This window comes from Pecten maximus, chromosome 9 (genome assembly GCF_902652985.1).
Source record: "Pecten maximus chromosome 9, xPecMax1.1, whole genome shotgun sequence".
In the NCBI taxonomy this organism is placed as follows: Eukaryota; Metazoa; Mollusca; class Bivalvia; order Pectinida; family Pectinidae; genus Pecten; species Pecten maximus.
The window spans coordinates 1,819,208-1,842,319 of record NC_047023.1 but is presented as its reverse complement, the minus strand read 5'-3'; the positions used below and the strand labels follow the sequence as shown (position 1 = coordinate 1,842,319).

At 39.6% G+C, this 23,112-nt stretch overlaps 1 protein-coding gene across 1 annotated transcript in view; it reads left to right on the top strand.

Annotated features, from left to right (window-relative positions):
* LOC117334540 (lachesin-like) overlaps window positions 1-23,112 on the top strand; it is a 144,022-nt gene that overhangs the window by 68,873 nt on the left and 52,037 nt on the right. Inside the window, exon 2 of the mRNA XM_033894219.1 lies at window positions 7,816-7,922. Within this exon, the coding sequence (XP_033750110.1) occupies window positions 7,816-7,922 (107 nt within the window). The remainder of the gene's footprint in view (window positions 1-7,815; window positions 7,923-23,112) is intronic.

Here is a 23,112-nt window from a genome sequence, read left to right as displayed (position 1 = left end):
AGTGAATCTACGTCATTTCTGCAGATACATAATTGTATGATATTGTAATAAGCAGTAGACATAAGACTTTTTTTTCTGTAACTTTGAGCAGACCTACTCCGTATTCTACAAGTATACAAAGCTACCTATGTATAACAAGCAATCAAATCTGGTGTCTGTGGATTGACTATATTAGCTGTAGGTCACAGCTGTATTAAACAACTAGTTATTAAAAAGTAAAACAGGGGATACCCTCTCTTATTGAAATACTCAAGTTACATGTACCTAGCCGACCAGCTATATATGTTAACTGGATGTACATTTTAAGCTGGCAGATGTATGTTAAAAGACTATGCTGTGCTTGTGTTATGTATGGTTAAGTACGACCTTTCATCTGTCAGAAGAGACCTTCTCGCCTGATGTGTGTATTTCTGAAAGGCGGTGAAAACGAGTTTTTTGTTTGTTTGTTTTTTTCAGGTTTTTACTCAAGCTGGTTTAATGTGCCTGCTAATTGACAATTTATTTCCCCTAAAATCCGTATTTAAGAACCATTTCAGGATCAATTATTGACAATTCCCAATCACACACCTCGACCTGTCATCCCTGTATTAATAATTGGTATCGGGTGCCAAATGACGAAATCTCGACTCCTTCTCAGCTGACAAATTGTGAGATAGAAAAAAGCTTGTTTGTTGTCGAACAAGTCCCGTCCTGGTCTCGGAGGTGTATGTAAGTCAATATAATAGATTTCTGTGGATCTTAAAACATAAATAAAACGCTCCGTATATCACCTGACTGGCTTATACATCACCATATAAAATGAACTTTAGCTTGATCTTAAAAACATAAAAATCAACGCAAAAAAAAAGTAAAATAAAACGGAATGAAATTGCCACCAAGCACGTGTATCTATGGGAAATGAAACTAGGTGAATTATGTTGTATGTTAATATATCTACCAATCAAGGAAGTGAACTTTAATATGCTACATAGAGCATTTGATTTAATAAAAGCCTGTTAAATATCGACGTCGGTGAAATATAGTAAAATGTTGAGATGAAGGCTGAAATTTAATGAGAACTTAGAAACGATGTATGTTAACATTGTGCTGTTTTGATTTCTGGGGTTTAGAATTTGATATGACTACAGTGACACTATGGGGGTGAAAATTGATTCTACAAGTATAACAGTTTTACAGAACAAAGCCGTGGATCTTGACAAATAACCGCACATTAAGACAATACCGATGTGCACATGTCTCTTGCAAGTCTGGAATGATAGTCTTACAGTAATTCCAGATCGGATGCATATTTGTTATTAGTCGACAATTAGTCGGAGCGGTTCCCACTATCTATCTGACTTGGTATATTGTACTTTGTATGTACATGTAGCTGATTTAGTAGACAATATACCTGAAAAAAAATACTAATGTTAAAAGATATATTTTCTATGGATAAATGTCTTTATACAAGTATTTATTTCTTTAATAAATGTTTTATCATCTATATACAAGTGAGGGTTTGGTCGTTTGCAAACCTTAATCATCTTCAGATATATATTTCGTTTATGTTTATATATACATGTATATATTATAATATACGTATATGGTTCAATTTTCGAGGACAGAATAAGGACCGAAAAAAACAAGCCCTGGTTTATGTTCGGATTGATAATATGTATACCCTAGAAAAAACTATTTTTACTTTTAATCTCTCGTCATTGAACTGTTCCTCAACACCAACCCGTACAGTTATGACAGTAATCTCGGGCGTTGACTTGTAGACTAGTAGAAAGCGTTATTACAAACATGTCACGCTTTTGTCTTTATGAGACTTGTAACTGTTTCAGTATTTTTTTTATGTTCGTATTTGGCTACGAGATACGCGCGTTGAAGGTGGTAACAATATTTACATGAAAATGTACGACCGTTACAAGCATTAATGTGACCTTGGAATCTATGACGACTTCTCCTCAATAGGAGGTAATTTTGTTTCTGTCTCATGGCCGGAGGTTACCTACAAAACAAGATTTATACAGGACAGATTCTTTATCATTGGGAAAGAAACACATCAGACTATTCATATCTGGGGATAGTGTTTACGGGTCTAGAGCAGACTATATTAGGATATAGGGTTGACTGGCGATATTAGGAGATAGGGTTGACTGGCTATATTAGGAGATAGGGTTGACTGGCTATATTGGGAGATAGGGTTGACTGGCGATATTAGGAGATAGGGTTGACTGGCTATATTGGGAGATAGGGTTGACTGGCTATATTAGGAGATAGGGTTGACTGGCTATATTAGGAGATAGGGTTGACTGGCTATATTGGGAGATAGGGTTGACTGGCGATATTAGGATATAGGGTTGACTGGCTATATTGGGAGATAGGGTTGACTGGCGATATTAGGAGATAGGGTTGACTGGCGATATTAGGATATAGGGTTGACTGGCTATATTGGGAGATAGGGTTGACTGGCTATATTAGGATATAGGGTTGACTGGCTATATTGGGAGATAGGGTTGACTGGCTATATAAGAAGATAGGGTTGACTGGCTATATTGGGAGATAGGGTTGACTGGCTATATTAGGAGATAGGGTTGACTGGCTATAGTGGGAGATAGGGTTGACTGGCGATATTAGGAGATAGGGTTGACTGGCGATATTAGGATATAGGGTTGACTGGCTATAGTGGGAGATAGGGTTGACTGGCTATATAAGAAGATAGGGTTGACTGGCTATATAAGAAGATAGGGTTGACTGGCGATATTAGGAGATAGGGTTGACTGGCTATATTAGGAGATAGGGTTGACTGGCTATATAAGAAGATAGGGTTGACTGGCTATATTGGGAGATAGGGTTGACTGGCGATATTAGGAGATAGGGTTGACTGGCTATAGTGGGAGATAGGGTTGACTGGCTATATAAGAAGATAGGGTTGACTGGCTATATTGGGAGATAGGGTTGACTGGCTATATAAGAAGATAGGGTTGACTGGCTATAGTGGGAGATAGGGTTGACTGGCTATATAAGAAGATAGGGTTGACTGGCTATATTGGGAGATAGGGTTGACTGGCTATATAAGAAGATAGGGTTGACTGGCTATATTGGGAGATAGGGTTGACTGGCTATATTAGGAGATAGGGTTGACTGGCTATATAAGAAGATAGGGTTGACTGGCTATATTGGGAGATAGGGTTGACTGGCTATATAAGAAGATAGGGTTGACTGGCTATATTAGGAGATAGGGTTGACCGGCTATATTGGGAGATAGGGTTGACTGGCTATATTGGGAGATAGGATTGATTGGCTATATTGGGAGATATGGTTGAGTGGCTATATTGGGAAATATGGTTGAGTGGCGATATTAGGATATAGGGGTTGACTGGCTATATTAGGATACAGGGTTGACTGGCTATATTGGGAGATAGGGTTGACTGGCTATATTAGGAGATAGGGTTGACTGGCTATATTAGGATATAGGGTTGACTGGCTATATTGGGAGATATGGTTGACTGGCTATATTAGGATATAGGGTTGACTGGCTATATTGGGAGATATGGTTGACTGGCTATATTAGGATATAGGTTTGACTGGCTATATTAGGAGATAGGGTTGACTGGCTATATTGAGAGATAGGGTTGACTGGCTATATTAGGATATAGGGTTGACTGGCTATATTAGGATATAGGGTTGACTGGCTTTATTGGGAGATAGGGTTGACTGGCTATATTAGGATATAGGGTTGACTGGCTATATTGGGAGATATGGTTGAGTGGCGATATTAGGATATAGGGTTGACTGGCTATATTACAATGTAGGAGATAGGGTTGACTGGCTATATTGATAGATAGGGTTGACTGGCTATATTGGGAGATGTGGTTAAGTGGCGATATTAGGATATAGGGTTGACTGGCTATATTAGGAGATAGGGTTGACTGGCGATATTAGGAGATCGGGTTGACTGGCTATATTAGGAGATAGGGTTGACATCATGTATTTGGAGATAGAGTTGACATGGACAAGTGCAGACCATATTAGGAAATGTGGTTTGTAGATACCTCAACAAAAGACCATGTTAAGAGATGGGATTTACAATTCGTACAACACATCGTAGGTATGCCATACAAAATAGAAAATGTATTAGCTGTGTAAGGGATCACTTAATAACATTAAAATACAAAATATAGCGCTTAATTTAAAATAACGTAAAAGAATATTTTCGTTTGGAGTCGTGAGATCTAGACATTTGTAAAGTTTGTAAGTAAAATCAAAATTGTGACCTCCCCCTATAGAAAGTTACATTCAATTTCAAAGTACACAATATCAAAATGGCGAAACTGACGAATTAATATCGAAAACAAATATCTGAACTTGAATTTAAAAATATACAATTGGCAATTTGCAATGTATCAAAAGTCTTTTCCAGCCCTATACTGACTTAGACACCGATTCCTGTCCGATATCTGATTTTCCTTGGTGGTTCCCCTCGTAAACAATACTGCCTTATAATTAGACACCGATTCCTGTTCGATATCCCACTTTCCTTGGTGGCTCTCCACATATTCTTAACTGTAGTACTAAAAGCAAGTAGAACTTCTGTTAAAGGCTCTCCGCGACCCTGATTTGTGGTCTGTGTAATGACCTGAATTATATCTCAGTAGGGCGGGAACGTACCTGACAGTCCCCAGACGTCCACTTTACTTGGTCCGAATACCTCATATCCCCCAACGGGGACAGGCAGTTGTATTATATGATTTCAGTTTAAACTGTTATATAACTGGCAAAATACCACATGCAAACGGTATATCAATAAAATATGGATTTTGGAAGATAGCAAAAGAACCTGGAATCCCTTTCGTTTTTTTGGATAATGTCTGCTAAGTTTGGAGAGTTCTATTTTGAAGTGGTGTTCAAATATATGTTATCAATATTAGTGTCTAACTGTAACTCTGCATGAATCTTGTCATCAGTGATATTGCATTATTGTGTTAAACAACACACTGCAGCAGTCTGTAGGACCAGTTTAATGGCGGACAGAACTTCGACGGAATTACCATTGTGTATTCCTACGAAATTTATATCCACATTGAATATTGTGGGGCCGCGGTGGCCGAGTGGTTAAGGTGTCCCGACACTTTAACACTAGCCCTCCACCTCTGGGTTGCGAGTTGCCACGCACTGACCGTAGGCCGGTGTTTTTTCTCCGGGTACTCCGGCTTTCCTCCACCTCCAAAAGCTGGCACGTCCTTAAATGACCCTGACTGTTAATAGGACAAAAACAAACCAAACAAAATTAAATATTGCTTCTTCGCTTTAAAATTTCATATACTGTGCAAGTCGCAGCTTAATACCCAATAAACTGTACACAATATACCATGAATAGTTATATATTGCATAAAAATATTTCAACGCTGACAAATTTAGCTTTAATATGTCTAATACAGCGATACACGTCCCCTCAATTAAAGACAATTGTATCTTATTGTGTTCGGTACATGTAGATCATGGACCACTCCCACACACAATACAAGTGTGGTTTGTGGGACATTCTCACAGTTCGGATCCACCTTACATTCGATCTAAGGTAGCATTAATATTGAGTACCAATTACCACGCTTACATCTTAACGTGAGAGTTTATTCAACGATTATCTAATCAACATTTGCTGCATTCAATTAATCATGAAATGTAGAAGGGAAAAAAACGAACAAATACAGCTCCCTTTCCTAGTTTTATTTGCAAGGATAATCGAATATCTCCGACTCGAAGTTCTGCGATCAAACACACAGAGAGAATCTTCCTCGTGGTATTCCGTTTATTTTATTAAACGTGTCAAACATTGATAGTTGGGTTGTTCATCATACACGTCCACAAACAGGCCCGGCAAGACTGTGATAACCAGCTTAGCATATTGCTTTCCAGTAATTAGGTTTCTGGCGCAATAAGTGAACATTTCTTCGCTCATTCTTGTTCAAGCCCATTCCGACACGACCATAATGAAAAATAACCTTCGACAGCGCCCATCGTCTATCATACCATCCATTTTACTACGAAATCGATGCTTTCTTTCCTCCTTTGTTTGGAGAGCTCCTAATTGCATGTCGAGGTCATATGTCACAGTTAAGCAGCGGAGATTCATATAGTAATATATCTATATTTGTCATCGGGGACTAAATGGTCTGTCGCCAGAACATTAAAAACCCTGACGTATGACTAGTGGATTATTCCTGTGACATGTCGGCAAATATTGCCATTCTTACTAATGGGTTTTGGGCACCGAATGCATTACTTGGACGAGAATCTTGGTCAGAGTCTGTGTACTATTGTGGGGAGAAGCTCCGTACCAGCCAACTCCGTACACTCACGTTCAGGCCTCGTGCAGAGGTTTTGGTAAACGGACACATGTGTTTAATTCACTTTATGACGTATGATGATTAGGAAGCGTTTTAAGTCTTATTTCATCGCTTCGATTGCATGGCGGCATACAGCACGGAAAAATAAAGTGAAATTGAAAAGATATTGCAAGACGCATGCATGCGACACGACAGCGTAATATTAGATTTTCTGTTGCATGAGCCAAAGGGATATTACTCACAATTAACAACAAAACATGAATCTTATGTTATAAATAGGAGGGACTATTTAGGTGCAAACTCGTTGTTTCAATGTATTAATTAGTTTTTAATGAAGCTAGAATAACGGAGATGTGTGGAACACGTGATCAGATGTGTTTGAAGTAAGTGAACGAATTCTTCATCTAAATTCGACTGCTTTGATGAAATACAAAACTCGTAAAAACTAATATCTCGACGAAGTAAGAACTCGTTAAAAACGAATATCTCGATGAAGTAGAAAACTTGTTAAAACTGATATCTCAACGAAGTAGATGCAGGTAACTCGTTAAAACCAATATCTCGACGAAGTAAGATCTCGATAAAAACTGATATCTCAACGCAGTAAGACCTCGTTAAAAACTAATATCTTGACGAAGTAGAAAACTCTTTTAAAAGCAACATCTCGAGCGACTAAAGAACTTGCTTAAGAAAGGATTTCGCTCTGAATGCGGAATTGAACGAATACCTCGTCATTGAATACGAACACGTGCGCTTGGAAACTTGTTCATAAAAATATGCTTTGGTGTTTTCGCGATTGTCTTGTTACATTTCTTTTCAATGGCTGGGTGGAAAGCTCTGCTTGTGGACTTTAAGTCCCCGAAGCCTGCCGTGATTCGGTACGCTACGTACGTTTAAATTCGCGTAAATAGTAACAGTGTATTTCACGTCGTTTCAAAGATAAAAAAAAAGATAGCCGACATAAAAACCGTAAACCAGATTGATGTAACAGCCCAAGCCACTCTGTAGTAAACCAGATTGATGTAACAACCCGAGCCACTCTGTAAATAGAGGATCTCACAATCCTGGTTATGTCATATGGAATGTATAGAAAGAGTTTAATAAGCATCATACGACATAGCTACGAGTGTAAGATTCTATTTATCACATAACTACTATATCTATTTAGGAGAATATGAGCAATAAAAAAAGTCAATTTTTGTTTCTATATAAGACAGACGAAATCCGGCTCGGATGGGACGTTTATGTCTACTCAGACAATCATGCGATGTCACATATTTATTATGACGTCACAATAGTGTTATTACAAAGTGGTCTATGGCATGGCAGAACAGGCCAATGGTGTGATAATATAAATAATTATTAACTGTTGTTGAACAGCCGTAGTTATGTTAGGACGTGTGCCTAATGATAAAATGTCTAGACATAATTTAAGCATACACATATTTCGTTAATTATACTTTGTTTTAATTCTTTGCAGCCCAAACGTTAGAGCCCAACTTTGATGTTCCGGTTGTGAATGTGACTGCTATAGCCGGGAAGACAGCCATATTGCCGTGTTCTGTCCAGTCTCTTGGTGGTCATAAGGTGAGTGAATGATTCTTATCAGTTTATGTTCCATAACGTGGAAAAATGGCGTCCGACATACAGGCACCAAATACCGCTTGATCTATACCGGAAATGCAAACATTGGTGTTCAGGAGGAAAAAACGACAGATTCTGAACTTATATATTAATTGCCATTTCGCCTTTGTCCGTTCCATTTTGATTTTTGTACATACTGTTTTGTGGCTTTCAGCTGATATCGATTCCAGTTAATTCATTGATATGAAAAGTGTTAGTACTAATTCTATATATGTACATTAGTGTTTCTTGGTATGGTGTTGCTAGAATCAATAATTAATTCTTAAAAAGTTGTTGAAATCAACACCCGTCATTGTTCTGAGTTAACAATGATAAATGATTACAGTTAAAAAAGAGAACGGAAAATTCCTTTCACCGCAAGAAATACAAATCATCATCTGCATTCCTTTGTCAAACCCTATTAGAATTGTCTGTAATAGCTCGTGTCTTTAAAAGGATAAACATTATAAAGTATACATTCAAAATCAGTCTTATTGATTTTTTTCGAGATTAATTAATAGTTTTACTAGATAAACGACACAACATCCAATTAGGTTTTAACGAGGACAACATTAGTTCTCATTAGGGAGTAGAAAACTGGAAACACATGACGGTAATGAAATATTTTATATAAAAGCATGTTCCTAATATTTTATGATACAGTTGTTTAAGTCTCGTGCTTTGGTATACATTTCTCAAAAAACGAGTAACTAAACTAGACATTGAGATAAAAATGGAGTGACATCGACAGGAAGTAACAAAGCGAGGAACTCGGACAAAGAAACAGAAACAAAATGGAAGATGTCGAGCAGACTTTATTAATTAATGTGAATATTGACACGGTTCAGAGAAGACGTGTATGAATTCCTTCTGAATTAAATATTGCACAATAGTTGAACAGTATAAAATTTATTGAATTGAGGGGCTGATGTACCACACCATTGCGACCTGACGACTGTTGATCTATTTAAGTTACTTTTTTCGCCTTCTAGAAATCAACAATTTAGACTCTTCGTATCACTGTCCTCGAACAAAGGCCGTGGTGGCCGAGTGGATAAGGTGTCCCGAGACTTTATCACTAGCCCTCCACCTCTGGGTTGCGAGTTCGAAACCTACGTGGGGCAGTTGCCAGGTACTGACCGTAGGTCGGTGGTTTTCTCCGGGTACTCCGGCTTTCCTCCACCTCCAAAACTTGGCACGTCCTTAAATGACCCTGGCTGTTAGTAGGACGTTAAACAAAAACAAACCAAACCTGGAACAACGTAAAAACCGTTCGGTACTGTTCAATTCACTTTTTCTACTGTATCTAACTCACTATTCTAATTGATAGGTGATACTTACTTGTGTCTTTGTACAGTCCTTGGTATATTTAAATCTGACATATAACGGTAATCGTCAATATACTTATACTACCGTCACCAAAGTATTTCGGATTCATATGATTTCGATATATTGGTTTGGTTAAGGATGTTAAATATTCAAGGAATTTGTCAATAGCATGCAGACCTATCATTTATCTATTAGACTGTGGGATTTAACAAGGCATTGACTGAAAACGTGTTATAGTTAGCGTGAAAATTCCGCATTTATAAATTGAAGCGAACTGAACTCTTCTCTATGTAAATGCAGTAGAAACCCCGATCTTGGTTTGGGCATATAAAACACAAACTTATCACAACGCAAAATCTAATGATACGTAAATCTTGCAACATTATTCTCAATTTGACAAAAATCATTCAATTACGTCGCTAATGTTGCATTTGAAGTCCGCGATGATATTATACGAATGAATGAATGTGTGCTCCTTTATCTAATTACGATATTGCAGGCCAGTTTTTGGAAAGTGTAATTGACAAAAGGAGCTACAAATATAGAAAACACGTGATTGGTTGTTTTCGCGCGAGCCAAGGCCCTGTTATTCGTCAGAAAACGGTTTGCCTGTAGTACCGCTCCTCGTAACATTGTCAGTCCTGTCTTGTAGTTCTATCACGTTGGAAGATCGGGGCCCTAATCCAATCAATTGTTGTTGATATATGGCTCTATTTGCAAACACCGTTTCGTTAAAGATTTAACAAATTTGTCCCGAAGCGGCGAATTATATTATGCAACATCCATTTATACCTCGACCTATAGGTTTTATCGTTTTAATTTCCGAATCAGTGTTTTGCGCTTCATTGCCAGAATTTACCCTCACATTTGGGTGATTTTCCGAGTGAAACAAACTCGCATAGCTCCTCGTAATGAAATTTGAATTATTCGATGACGAACACGAAACTGAAAGCAGAGATTCTGGGTTCTGGAACATATTTTGCATTTCTTTTTCTGACAAAGCCGTCTTTGACGACCATAAACTTAACTTGGTGCTGTGTAGAAAATCTTTACTGGTGAACCGCTGGTGATTTTCAAGAAAACGGTAAACGGTGTTTGTTTCTGATAAATAATCGGAATTATTCTGGCAACAGCTACATACCGTACTGTTCACAAATAACCTTCCTCGCTAAAAATAATTGAAGACCTAAGCTAAATCCTGTTGATTACAGGCATCTACATCATCATGGATATATAATATAGCTACATTTAAGAGATTGTACCGTACACCAGCTAAAAATGCTTGTTTGGTAACCAGCTTATCCATACATTAATCATTCTAAAACACACACCTATCCATACAGTAATAATTCTAAAACACACACCTATCAATACAGTAATCATTCTGAAACACACACCTATCCATACAGTAATAATGCTAAAACACTCACCTATCAATACAGTAATCATTCTAAAACACACACCTATCCATACAGTAATAATGCTAAAACACACACCTATCCCTACAATAATCATTCTAAAACACACACCTATCTATACAGTAATCATTCTAAAACACACACCTATACATACAGTAATCATTCTAAAACACACACCTGTGTCGTACACAAGACTATCACACCTGTTGTTTATCTGCTAATATTTTATCTAACTTGAATACTATATTTACATATTTGAAAATAAGTAAAATGATAAAGAAATACTTTGGTTTAATTTTGAGTTAGAAATACGGTATTGTTTGCCCGTCAGTGTTTTTCTGTTTATTAACGTGATTGGTTTGTGGTTATCTCCCCTGACAAATCAGCGCAGTCTGAACACTGGACCGGAGTTATTTAATGGACAGAAGAGAGAAACTAATCACATATCTGTTCAATTGGTAACACAACCAAGTGGCCTCCGCAGCCTTATTCTCAGCGACTAAACAAGAACGCTGCTAAGTGTTTGAAAATGACACCTCTCAAGGCTGTTGGAATAGGGTTTAATTAAAGACAAATGCGTTTTGTCTGAAATTTACACAGAATGCATTAATCATAAATACAGTGAAATTCTGAAAACATTCTTTGTCAGGACGTATTTCTCTAACAAACGATGTACAAGAGAAAAACAATAAATGTTGGTAATGTATATCTACAGGCGATGTAGCAGAGAAATTTAAGAGTCTGTCATCGATACCACGCCCGTATTTATGTAGGTGTTTTAAAGTATTAAATCAATTCAACTTCTCCATAATAACAATTCGTCATTTTCTTTAATCATTTCGAGGTTGTGTGGAACATGCTTTAAGAAATGTTCGCAGAAATTAATGTTGCTGCATGTTGTAAAATATGTTTATAATTTGAATATTGAATACTGCGCAGAACACTGACAGTTAAAAAGATATTTCCCTGCTGCCGTTTGCTGCAATATTTAGGATTAATTAACTGCAGTTTAGAGTTAAGTTGACCTTAATAAACCACGTTACACTGATACCTGGTATAAACTACCGACGTATAACACTAAGTTATCGTATCAACCTTTGTGGTTAATGGTTGTCTTCCTTTGTTGTTGTGGCTGTGTTCTGTTGTTGTGGTGTTCCATTGTTGTTGTCGTGTTCCATTGTTGTTGTCGTGTTCCATTGTTGTGTTCCATTGTTGTTGTCGTGTTCCATTGTTGTGTTCCATTGTTGTGGTGTTCCATTGTTGTTGTTGTGTTCCATTGTTGGTGTCGTGTTCCATTGTTGTTGTCGTTTTCCATTGTTGTTGTTGTGTTCCGTTGTTGTTGTTGTTGTTGTTGCCGTGTTCAATTGTTGTTGTCGTGTTCCATTATTGTTGTCGTGTTCCATTGTTGTGTTCCATTGTTGTGGTGTTCCATTGTTGTTGTCGTGTTCCATTGTTGTTGTTGTTGTTGTTGTTGTTGCCGTGTTCATTTTTTTGTTCGTGTTTCCATTGTTGTTGTCGTGTTCCATTGTTGTTGTTGTTGTGTTGTTGTTGTTGCCGTGTTCATTTATTGTTGTCGTGTTCCATTGTTGTGTTCCATTGTTGTGGTGTTCCATTGTTGTTGTTGTGTTCCATTGTTGGTGTCGTGTTCCATTGTTGTTGTCGTGTTCCATTGTTGTTGTTGTGTTCCGTTGTTGTTGTTGTTGTTGTTGTTGTTGTTGCCGTGTTCAATTGTTGTTGTCGTGTTCCATTGTTGTTGTCGTGTTCCATTATTGTTGTCGTGTTCCATTGTTGTGTTCCATTGTTGTGGTGTTCCATTGTTGTTGTCGTGTTCCATTGTTGTTGTTGTTGTTGTTGCCGTGTTCATTTGTTGTTGTGGTGTTCCATTGTTGTTGTCGTGTTCCATTATTGTTGTCGTGTTCCATTGTTGTTGTCGTGTTCCATTGTCGTTGTCGTGTTCCATTGTTGTTGTCGTCCATTGTTGTTGTCGTGTTCCATTGTTTTTGTCGTGTTCCATTGTTGTTGTTGTGTTCCATTGTTGTTGTCATGTTCCATTGTTGTTGTCGTGTTCCATTGTTGTTGTTGTGTTTCATTGTTGTGTTCCATTGTTGTTGTGGTGTTCCATTGTTATTGTTTTGTTCCATTGTTGTTGTGTTCCATTGTTGTGTTACATTTTTGTGTTCCATTGTTGTTGTCGTGTTCCGTTGTTATTGTTTTGTTCCATTGTTATTGTGTGCCATTGTTGTTGTTGTGTTAAATTGCTGTTGTCGTGTTCCATTGTTGTTGTGTTCCATTGTTGTGTTCCATTGTTGTTGTCGTGTTCCATTGTTGTGTTCCATTGTTGTTGTCATGTTCCATTGTTGTTGTCGTGTTCCATTGTTGTTGTTGTGTTCCATTGTTGTTGTCATGTTCCATTGTTGTTGTCGTGTTCCATTGTTGTTGTTGTGTTTCATTGTTGTGTTCCATTGTTGTATTTTATCTTATTTTATTTCCCCCTAACCATTAGAGATACATTTTTTTTTTTTTTTGTGATCTTGATCGAAACAGAATTGCAGTCGTAATATATTTCTCATATGACCGTCACTTAACCTGTCCAAATTTTCGGCAATAAATTCCATGGTACTTTGTTAAAACTATGCCATCAGATCCCGCGATCTTCCGAAAGTTACAACATTACAGTTCAGTAGTAATTTAGCTCTTTGGACTTCATTTTGTTTCTATTCTACTTGCGTCTACGTCATCAATTCGTCCGGCTGTCCATAAACAGTTTATATTATCGCTATTTAATATCCTTCCAATATTTCTCACACATATAGCTTCTTATTGGTTCCTAATTGTGCCCATTAGGTAACGACATGTACATTTGTAGTAGAGTAATTCGACAATCCTCGTTATTTGTTTCAATGCCTAATGTTTCGTGTAAATACATATTTGAGCAATTACAAAAACCCCTGCATTTATTTTGTATATATATCTTGTAAACTACTTTTGCTCGCTGAAACATTTTCTGAAAGTGGCAATCTACCATCGAGTTTAATGTCCCGATCCAGTTTCTGAGTCATCGGGGGTTATGATGGTCAGAATAACCTCTTATCGCCAATGGTTCGGTGCACGTTGTGTCCTGGCTCTTACGATGTGCTCTTTACAAAAACGCCCCTCTTAATTCTCATGAGAAAGGCCTCTGTATCAAATTTGAGAAAATGACTTTATTTAAGGTTTGAAGAGAGCAGTTTTAACACATTAACTTCGGTCAAAGCTTCTCCCCCGTGGTTTGATAAACTAATAATCAAAGTTTATTAAAGTGTCTTTCTGACAATGAAAAATATTTCCCTGTGTTATGTAAGCGATTTCTAGGTCGCGTGGTTCCAATAGACGCTTTTAGAAGGCTTTTCAGAATTTAATGTAGTTTCGAGTCGTAAACTGCGTTAATAAGTTTGAATTATTGAACACTGTGTGGTACATGGACTTAGTATATTGTGATAGGTTTGTCTTCAGAAACCATTAACGTCTATATACTGTGGCGAAAGATTCCTAATTCTAAGTGAAAATGGCATCTCTCTACATCATGACGTGTAACCACATTAGAAATCTCTGTATCTATATCCTAAATATTATCAGCATATGTTATTAAATGTGTCGCACTAAAACCAATATTGAAATACAATAACTGTGTCATTTATTTTGGTTGCATTAATGACTAAAAATATCGGTTTATTGTCCGGAAAGATATGACATCAGATTTTAGACAACGTATCGTTCGACACACAAGTTGATAAAAATATGAGTCTTTCCAAGATTCTAGAAACCAACAGTTTGGAGACCCAGAAGGGAACTAAGTTTATTAGGTATCCGAAAAATATTTAAGCATTGATGTCATGTTTTTTAGTTTCATCGGGGTATGAAACTAATTTTGTTTGCAAACTGTATGAATCCGCGTAGGGGATTCTTACAGAAGTTTGCAAACAAAATTTGTTTCATACCCCGATGAAACTAAAAAATAATTGACATCAATGCTTATAATTAATTTTTGAAAATGATTTTCTAATTTAAAACATGTTTTTTTATGTACAATTTTACTGGTTTTAAATGGGATTCTTTTTCTCAAATCAATACGCAACGTCAATTGTCGTACCGGTACATGATTTGACACATTTTTTATTTCAATAATCCGAGACAATTTCCTTTTACGGGTAGAGACATTTGACGGCTGAAGTCTGATCTAAAAATCCATGTGCTATACGTGTATTTGATATTCAAGATGGTGTTTTTGATTCTGACGTAAAAATGGTTTCATCAATAGAAACAAAAAGTAGATGGAATTATAGATATTAATACCAATGAACGACCACGAAAAATACCCAGGCAGACAGACTTGACAGTAAACGCATTCGTAACCCCGATAAGTCTTTCTCTGACCAGAGCTTTGCACGAGATCAACTTGAGGAATGTGGAAGCGAAAGTATAATGGACGGTCACATTCGCCGTTGACATAGAGACAGGAAACTCCTTAAAATAAAGAAAACAGTTCGTATACACTATGATAAAATGTTTGAGAAGTTATCGATAATGCCATCAGTCTTGGATGTAAACGGAAACAGCTGACTGACATGTCGATGTTTATGTAAGCTGAAGGGCCTGGCGGGAAATGAGTCGATTAAACTTTGAGTGGAATATAGTTTCTCTAGAAAATACTTATTATGATAGAATTATGACCGAATATACAGTAAACGTGAAGCACGTGATGATTTCGAAGGTGCAATATTTCTATAAGCGAACTGCCGTAGCAGTACTGAAATGGAATTCGGACAATAACACGCTATCCGAGAGGAACGATCTATTTTAGAAGTCCGTATGTACTTTTTGGGAAGTGTAGACATTATTGTTGTACAACGGTACACGATTTCAATTTGTTCAGCTCTCAAAGTACACACATCGCCATTAATTTGGTTATCTCGTTACAATTAGCATAGCTAGTCCATACATATACATGTACCATACATTTGTGTTGCGTATGTCCGCGTGGTATATTACCTATACAACAAATCAACACAATGAAATTAAACTCTATAATTTCAGCAATAACTCTTTCTGTAGACTCCAACACAAGTCTTCATGACTCCAGGGTTTCATTAAGTTGTACTTTAGGTTCTGTGTAAACGGTTTCATCAAAAGTTCGAAAACACCTTCTTTTGTCTGTCACGAATTGTCTGGAAACTACCAAAACATTGCCTATATCTTATTCCAAAGTACATTCTATGATTTATAAGTATTTAAAATCCGTTCAAAGAAACAATAAGAAAGCCTTCTCTCATACAATATTTAGCATCAATGTTATAAATGCGGTGGTACCGAATGTTCTACAGGTTATAAAGTATAGATATATTTATTATCATTGTCTAAATGTTCTAAATCATTCCTGAACCATATCAATTTTTTTACAATAAAAAATCACTTTTGGATGATACGAATTATATCTGTGTAGACATGGTAAGTTCTTCGCTGTTTTTTTTTATTACACAATTTCGCTTTAAGACATAGTAGCCATATCGACCATTAATGTGCACGTGAGCTCGTGACGGATTGGGATTAGGGTGGAATCGGTAATCACGCCCTTACGTCAATCAAATGTTCGCTCGCTGCAACATATATGCTCGACCAACCTCAATGTATAGTATGGACAAGCAGCGCCTGTGTGGGAAGTGTGAGGGTAGATAGCCGTTCATAATCCGATAGTGGGAAGTGTGAGGGTAGATACCCGTTCATAATCCGATAGTGGGAAGTGTGAGGGTAGATAGCCGTTCATAATCCGATAGTGGGAAGTGTGAGGGTAGATACCCGTTCATAATCCGATAGTGGGAAGTGTGAGGGTAGATAGCCGTTCATAATCCTATAGTGGGAATAGTAAGGGTAGATAGCCGTTCATAATCCGATAGTGGGAAGTGTGAGGGTAGATACCCGTTCATAATCCGGTAGTGGGAAGTGTGAGGTAGATAACCGTTCATAATCCGATAGTGGGAAACGTGAGGTAGATAGCCGTTCATAATCCGATAGTGGGAAACGTGAGGTAGATAACCGTTCATAATCCGATAGTGGGAAGTGAGGTAGATAGCCGTTCATAATCCGATAGTGGGAAGTGTGAGGGTAGATAGCCGTTCATAATCCGATAGTGGGAAGTGAGGGTAGATAGTCGTTCATAATCCGATAGTGGGAAGAGTGAGGGTAGATAGTCGTTCATAATCCGATAGTGGGAAGTGTGAGGGTAGATAGCCGTTCATAATCCCGATAGTGGGAAGTGTGAGGGTAGATAGCCGTTCATAATCCGATAGTGGGAAGATTGAGGGTAGATAGTCGTTTATAATCCGATAGTGGGAAGTGTGAGGGTAGATAGCCGTTCATAATCCGATAGTGGGAAGATTGAGGGTAGATAGTCGTTTATAATCCGATAGTGGGACGATTGAGGGTAGATAGCCGTTCATAATCCGATAGTGGGAAGTGTGAGGGTAGATAGCCGTTCATAATCCGATAGTGGGAAGTGTGAGGGTAGATAGCCGTTCATAATCCGATAGTGGGAAGTGTGAGGGTAGATAGTCGTTCATAATCCGATAGTGGGAAGTGTGAGGGTAGATAGCCGTTCATAATCCGATAGTGGGAAGTGTGAGGGTAGATAGTCGTTCATAATCCGATAGTGGGAAGTGTGAGGGTAGATAGCCGTTCATAATCCGATAGTGGGAAGTGTGAGGGTAGATATCCGTTCATAATCCGATAGTGGGAAGTGTGAGGGTAGATAGCCGTTCATAATCCGATAGTGGGAAGTGTGAGGGTAGGTAGTCGTTCATAATCCGATAGTGGGAAGTGTGAGGGTAGATAGCCGTTCATAATCCGATAGTGGGAAGTGTGAGGGTAGATAGTCGTTCATAATCCGATAGTGGGAAGTGTGAGGGTAGATAGCCGTTCATAATCCGATAGTGGGAAGTGTGAGGGTAGATAGTCGTTCATAATCCGATAGTGGGAAGATTGAGGGTAGATAGTCGTTCAATAGGCTGGTGAACTCGCAACTGAATTGGTAGGGTTACATAGTGGCAGTGCCATACAATGGTAAATATATGTAAATATAATCCGATAGTAGGAAGTGTGAGGGTAGATAGCCGTTCATAATCCGATAGTGGGAAGTGTGAGGGTAGATAGCCGTTCATAATCCGATAGTGGGAAGTGTTAGGGTAGATAGCCGTTCATAATCCGATAGTGGGAAGTGTGAGGGTAGATACCTGTTCATAATCCGATAGTGGGAAACGTGAGGTAGATAGCCGTTCATAATCCGATAGTGGGAAGTGTGAGGGTAGTTAGCCGTTCATAATCCGATAGTGGGAAGTGTGAGGGTAGATAGCCGTTCATAATCCGATAGTGGGAAGTGTGAGGGTAGATAGCCGTTCATAATCCGATAGTCGGAATAGTGAGGGTAGATAGCCGTTCATAATCCGATAGTCGGAATAGTGAGGGTAGATAGCCGTTCATAATCCGATAGTGGGAATAGTAAGGGTAGATAGCCGTCATAATCCGATAGTGGGAAGTGTGAGGGTAGATAGCCGTTCATAATCCGATAGTGGGAAGATTGAGGGTAGATAGTCGTTTATAATCCGATAGTGGGAAGTGTGAGGGTAGATAGTCGTTCATAATCCGATAGTGGGAAGTAGTGAGGGTAGATAGTCGTTCATAATCCGATAGTGGGAAGTGTGAGGGTAGATAGCCGTTCATAATCCGATAGTGGGAATAGTGAGGGTAGATAGCCGTTCATAATCCGATAGTGGGAAGTGTGAGGGTAGATAGTCGTTTATAATCCGATAGTGGGAATAGTAAGGGTAGATAGCCGTTCATAATCCGATAGTGGGAAGTGTGAGGGTAGATAGCCGTTCATAATCCGATAGTGGGAAGATTGAGGGTAGATAGCCGTTCATAATCCGATAGTGGGAAGCGTGAGGGTAGATAGCCGTTCATAATCCGATAGTGGGAAGTGTGAGGGTAGATAGCCGTTCATAATCCGATAGTGGGAAGAGTGAGGGTAGATAGCCGTTCATAATCCGATAGTGGGAAGTGTGAGGGTAGATAGTCGTTTATAATCCGATAGTGGGAAGTGTGAGGGTAGATAGTCGTTCATAATCCGATAGTGGGAAGTGTGAGGGTAGATAGCCGTTCATAATCCGATAGTGGGAAGTAGTGAGGGTAGATAGCCGTTCATAATCCGATAGTGGGAAGTGTGAGGGTAGATAGTCGTTTATAATCCGATAGTGGGAATAGTGAGGGTAGATAGCCGTTCATAATCCGATAGTGGGAAGTGTGAGGGTAGATAGTCGTTCATAATCCGATAGTGGGAAGTGTGAGGGTAGATAGCCGTTCATAATCCGATAGTGGGAAGTGTGAGGGTAGATAGTCGTTTATAATCCGATAGTGGGAAGTGTGAGGGTAGATAGCCGTTCATAATCCGATAGTGGGAAGTGTGAGGGTAGATAGCCGTTCATAATCCGATAGTGGGAAGTGTGAGGGTAGATAGTCGTTCATAATCCGATAGTGGGAAGTGTGAGGGTAGATAGCCGTTCATAATCCGATAGTGGGAAGTGTGAGGGTAGATAGTCGTTCATAATCCGATAGTGGGAATAGTGAGGGTAGATAGCCGTTCATAATCCGATAGTGGGAAGTGTGAGGGTAGATAGTCGTTCATAATCCGATAGTGGGAAGTGTGAGGGTAGATAGTCGTTCATAATCCGATAGTGGGAAGTGTGAGGGTAGATAGCCGTTCATAATCCGATAGTGGGAAGTGTGAGGGTAGATAGTCGTTCATAATCCGATAGTGGGAAGTGTGAGGGTAGATAGCCGTTCATAATCCGATAGTGGGAAGTGTGAGGGTAGATAGCCGTTCATAATCCGATAGTGGGAAGTGTGAGGGTAGATAGTCCGTTCATAATCCGATAGTGGGAAGTGTGAGGGTAGATAGTCGTTCATAATCCGATAGTGGGAAGTGTGAGGGTAGATAGCCGTTCATAATCCGATAGTGGGAAGTGTGAGGGTAGATAGCCGTTCATAATCCGATAGTGGGAAGTGTGAGGGTAGATAGTCGTTTATAATCCGATAGTGGGAAGTGTGAGGGTAGATAGCCGTTCATAATCCGATAGTGGGAAGTGTGAGGGTAGATAGTCGTTCATAATCCGATAGTGGGAAGTGTGAGGGTAGATAGCCGTTCATAATCCGATAGTGGGAAGTGTGAGGGTAGATAGCCGTTCATAATCCGATAGTGGGAATAGTGAGGGTAGATAGTCGTTCATAATCCGATAGTGGGAAGTGTGAGGGTAGATAGCCGTTCATAATCCGATAGTGGGAAGTGTGAGGGTAGATAGTCGTTCATAATCCGATAGTGGGAAGTGTGAGGGTAGATAGTCGTTCATAATCCGATAGTGGGAAGTGTGAGGGTAGATAGTCGTTCATAATCCGATAGTGGGAAGTGTGAGGGTAGATAGTCCGTTCATAATCCGATAGTGGGAAGTGTGAGGGTAGATAGTCGTTCATAATCCGATAGTGGGAAGTGTGAGGGTAGATAGCCGTTCATAATCCGATAGTGGGAAGTGTGAGGGTAGATAGCCGTTCATAATCCGATAGTGGGAAGTGTGAGGGTAGATAGTCGTTCATAATCCGATAGTGGGAAGTGTGAGGGTAGATAGCCGTTCATAATCCGATAGTGGGAAGTGTGAGGGTAGATAGCCGTTCATAATCCGATAGTGGGAAGTGTGAGGGTAGATAGTCGTTCATAATCCGATAGTGGGAAGTGTGAGGGTAGATAGTCGTTCATAATCCGATAGTGGGAAGTGTGAGGGTAGATAGTCGTTCATAATCCGATAGTGGGAAGTGTGAGGGTAGATAGTCGTTCATAATCCGATAGTGGGAAGTGTGAGGGTAGATAGTCGTTCATAATCCGATAGTGGGAAGTGTGAGGGTAGATAGTCGTTCATAATCCGATAGTGGGAAGTGTGAGGGTAGATAGTCGTTCATAATCCGATAGTGGGAAGTGTGAGGGTAGATAGCCGTTCATAATCCGATAGTGGGAAGTGTGAGGGTAGATAGCCGTTCATAATCCGATAGTGGGAAGTGTGAGGGTAGACAGTCGTTCATAATCCGATAGTGGGAAGTGTGAGGGTAGGTAGTCGTTCATAATCCGATAGTGGGAAGTGTGAGGGTAGTAGTCGTTCATAATCCGATAGTGGGAAGTGTGAGGGTAGTTAGTCGTTCATAATCCGATAGTGGGAAGTGTGAGGGTAGATAGTCGGTCATAATCCGATAGTGGGAAGTGTGAGGGTAGATAGCCGTTCATAATCCGATAGTGGGAAGTGTGAGGGTAGATAGTCGTTCATAATCCGATAGTGGGAATAGTGAGGGTAGACAGTCGTTCATAATCCGATAGTGGGAAGTGTGAGGGTAGATAGTCGTTCATAATCCGATAGTGGGAAGTGTGAGGGTAGATAGTCGTTCATAATCCGATAGTGGGAAGTGTGAGGGTAGATAGTCGTTTATAATCCGATAGTGGGAAGTGTGAGGGTAGATAGTCGTTCATAATCCGATAGTGGGAAGTGTGAGGGTAGATAGCCGTTCATAATCCGATAGTGGGAATAGTGAGGGTAGATAGCCGTTCATAATCCGATAGTGGGAAGTGTGAGGGTAGATAGCCGTTCATAATCCGATAGTGGGAAGTGTGAGGGTAGATAGCCGTTCATAATCCGATAGTGGGAAGTGTGAGGGTAGATAGTCGTTCATAATCCGATAGTGGGAAGTGTGAGGGTAGATAGCCGTTCATAATCCGATAGTGGGAAGTGTGAGGGTAGATAGCCGTTCATAATCCGATAGTGGGAAGTGTGAGGGTAGATAGCCGTTCATAATCCGATAGTGGGAAGTGTGAGGGTAGATAGTCGTTCATAATCCGATAGTGGGAAGTGTGAGGGTAGATAGCCGTTCATAATCCGATAGTGGGAAGTGTGAGGGTAGATAGTCGTTCATAATCCGATAGTGGGAAGTGTGAGGGTAGATAGTCGTTCATAATCCGATAGTGGGAAGTGTGAGGGTAGATAGCCGTTCATAATCCGATAGTGGGAAGTGTGAGGGTAGATGGTCGTTCATAATCCGATAGTGGGAAGTGTGAGGGTAGATAGTCGTTTATAATCCGATAGTGGGAAGTGTGAGGGTAGACAGTCGTTCATAATCCGATAGTGGGAAGTGTGAGGGTAGATAGTCGTTTATAATCCGATAGTGGGAAGTGTGAGGGTAGATACCCGTTCATAATCCGATAGTGGGAAGTGTGAGGGTAGATAGCCGTTCATAATCCGATAGTGGGAAGTGTGAGGGTAGGTAGTCGTTCATAATCCGATAGTGGGAAGTGTGAGGGTAGATAGCCGTTCATAATCCGATAGTGGGAAGATTGAGGGTAGATAGCCGTTCATAATCCGATAGTGGGAAGCGTGAGGGTAGACAGTCGTTCATAATCCGATAGTGGGAAACGTGAGGTAGATAACCGTTCATAATCCGATAGTGGGAAACGTGAGGTAGATAGCCGTTCACAATCCGATAGTGGGGAGAGTGAGGGTAGATGGTCGTTCATAACCCGATAGTGGGGAGAGTGAGGGTAGATAGCCGTTCATAACCCGATAGTGGGAAGATTGAGGGTAGACAGTCGTTCATAATCCGATAGTGGGAAGATTGAGGGTAGATACCCGTTCATAATCCGATAGTGGGAATAGTGAGGGTAGATACCCGTTCATAATCCGATAGTGGGAAGTGTGAGGGTAGATAGCCGTTCATAATCCGATAGTGGGAAGTGTGAGGGTAGATACCCGTTCATAATCCGATAGTGGGAATAGTAAGGGTAGATAGCCGTTCATAATCCGATAGTGGGAAGTGTGAGGGTAGATAGTCGTTTATAATCCTATAGTGGGAATAGTAAGGGTAGATAGCCGTTCATAATCCGATAGTGGGAAGTGTGAGGGTAGATAGCCGTTCATAATCCGATAGTGGGAAGTGTGAGGGTAGATACCCGTTCATAATCCGATAGTGGGAAGTGTGAGGGTAGATAGTCGTTTATAATCCTATAGTGGGAAGTGTGAGGGTAGACAGTCGTTTATAATCCGATAGTGGGAATAGTAAGGGTAGATAGTCGTTCATAATCCGATAGTGGGAAGTGTGAGGGTAGATAGTCGTTCATAATCCGATAGTGGGAAGTGTGAGGGTAGATAGTCGTTTATAATCCGATAGTGGGAAGTGTGAGGGTAGATAGTCGTTTATAATCCGATAGTGGGAAGTGTGAGGGTAGATAGCCGTTCATAATCCGATAGTGGGAAGTGTGAGGTAGATAGCCGTTCATAACCCGATAGTGGGAAGTG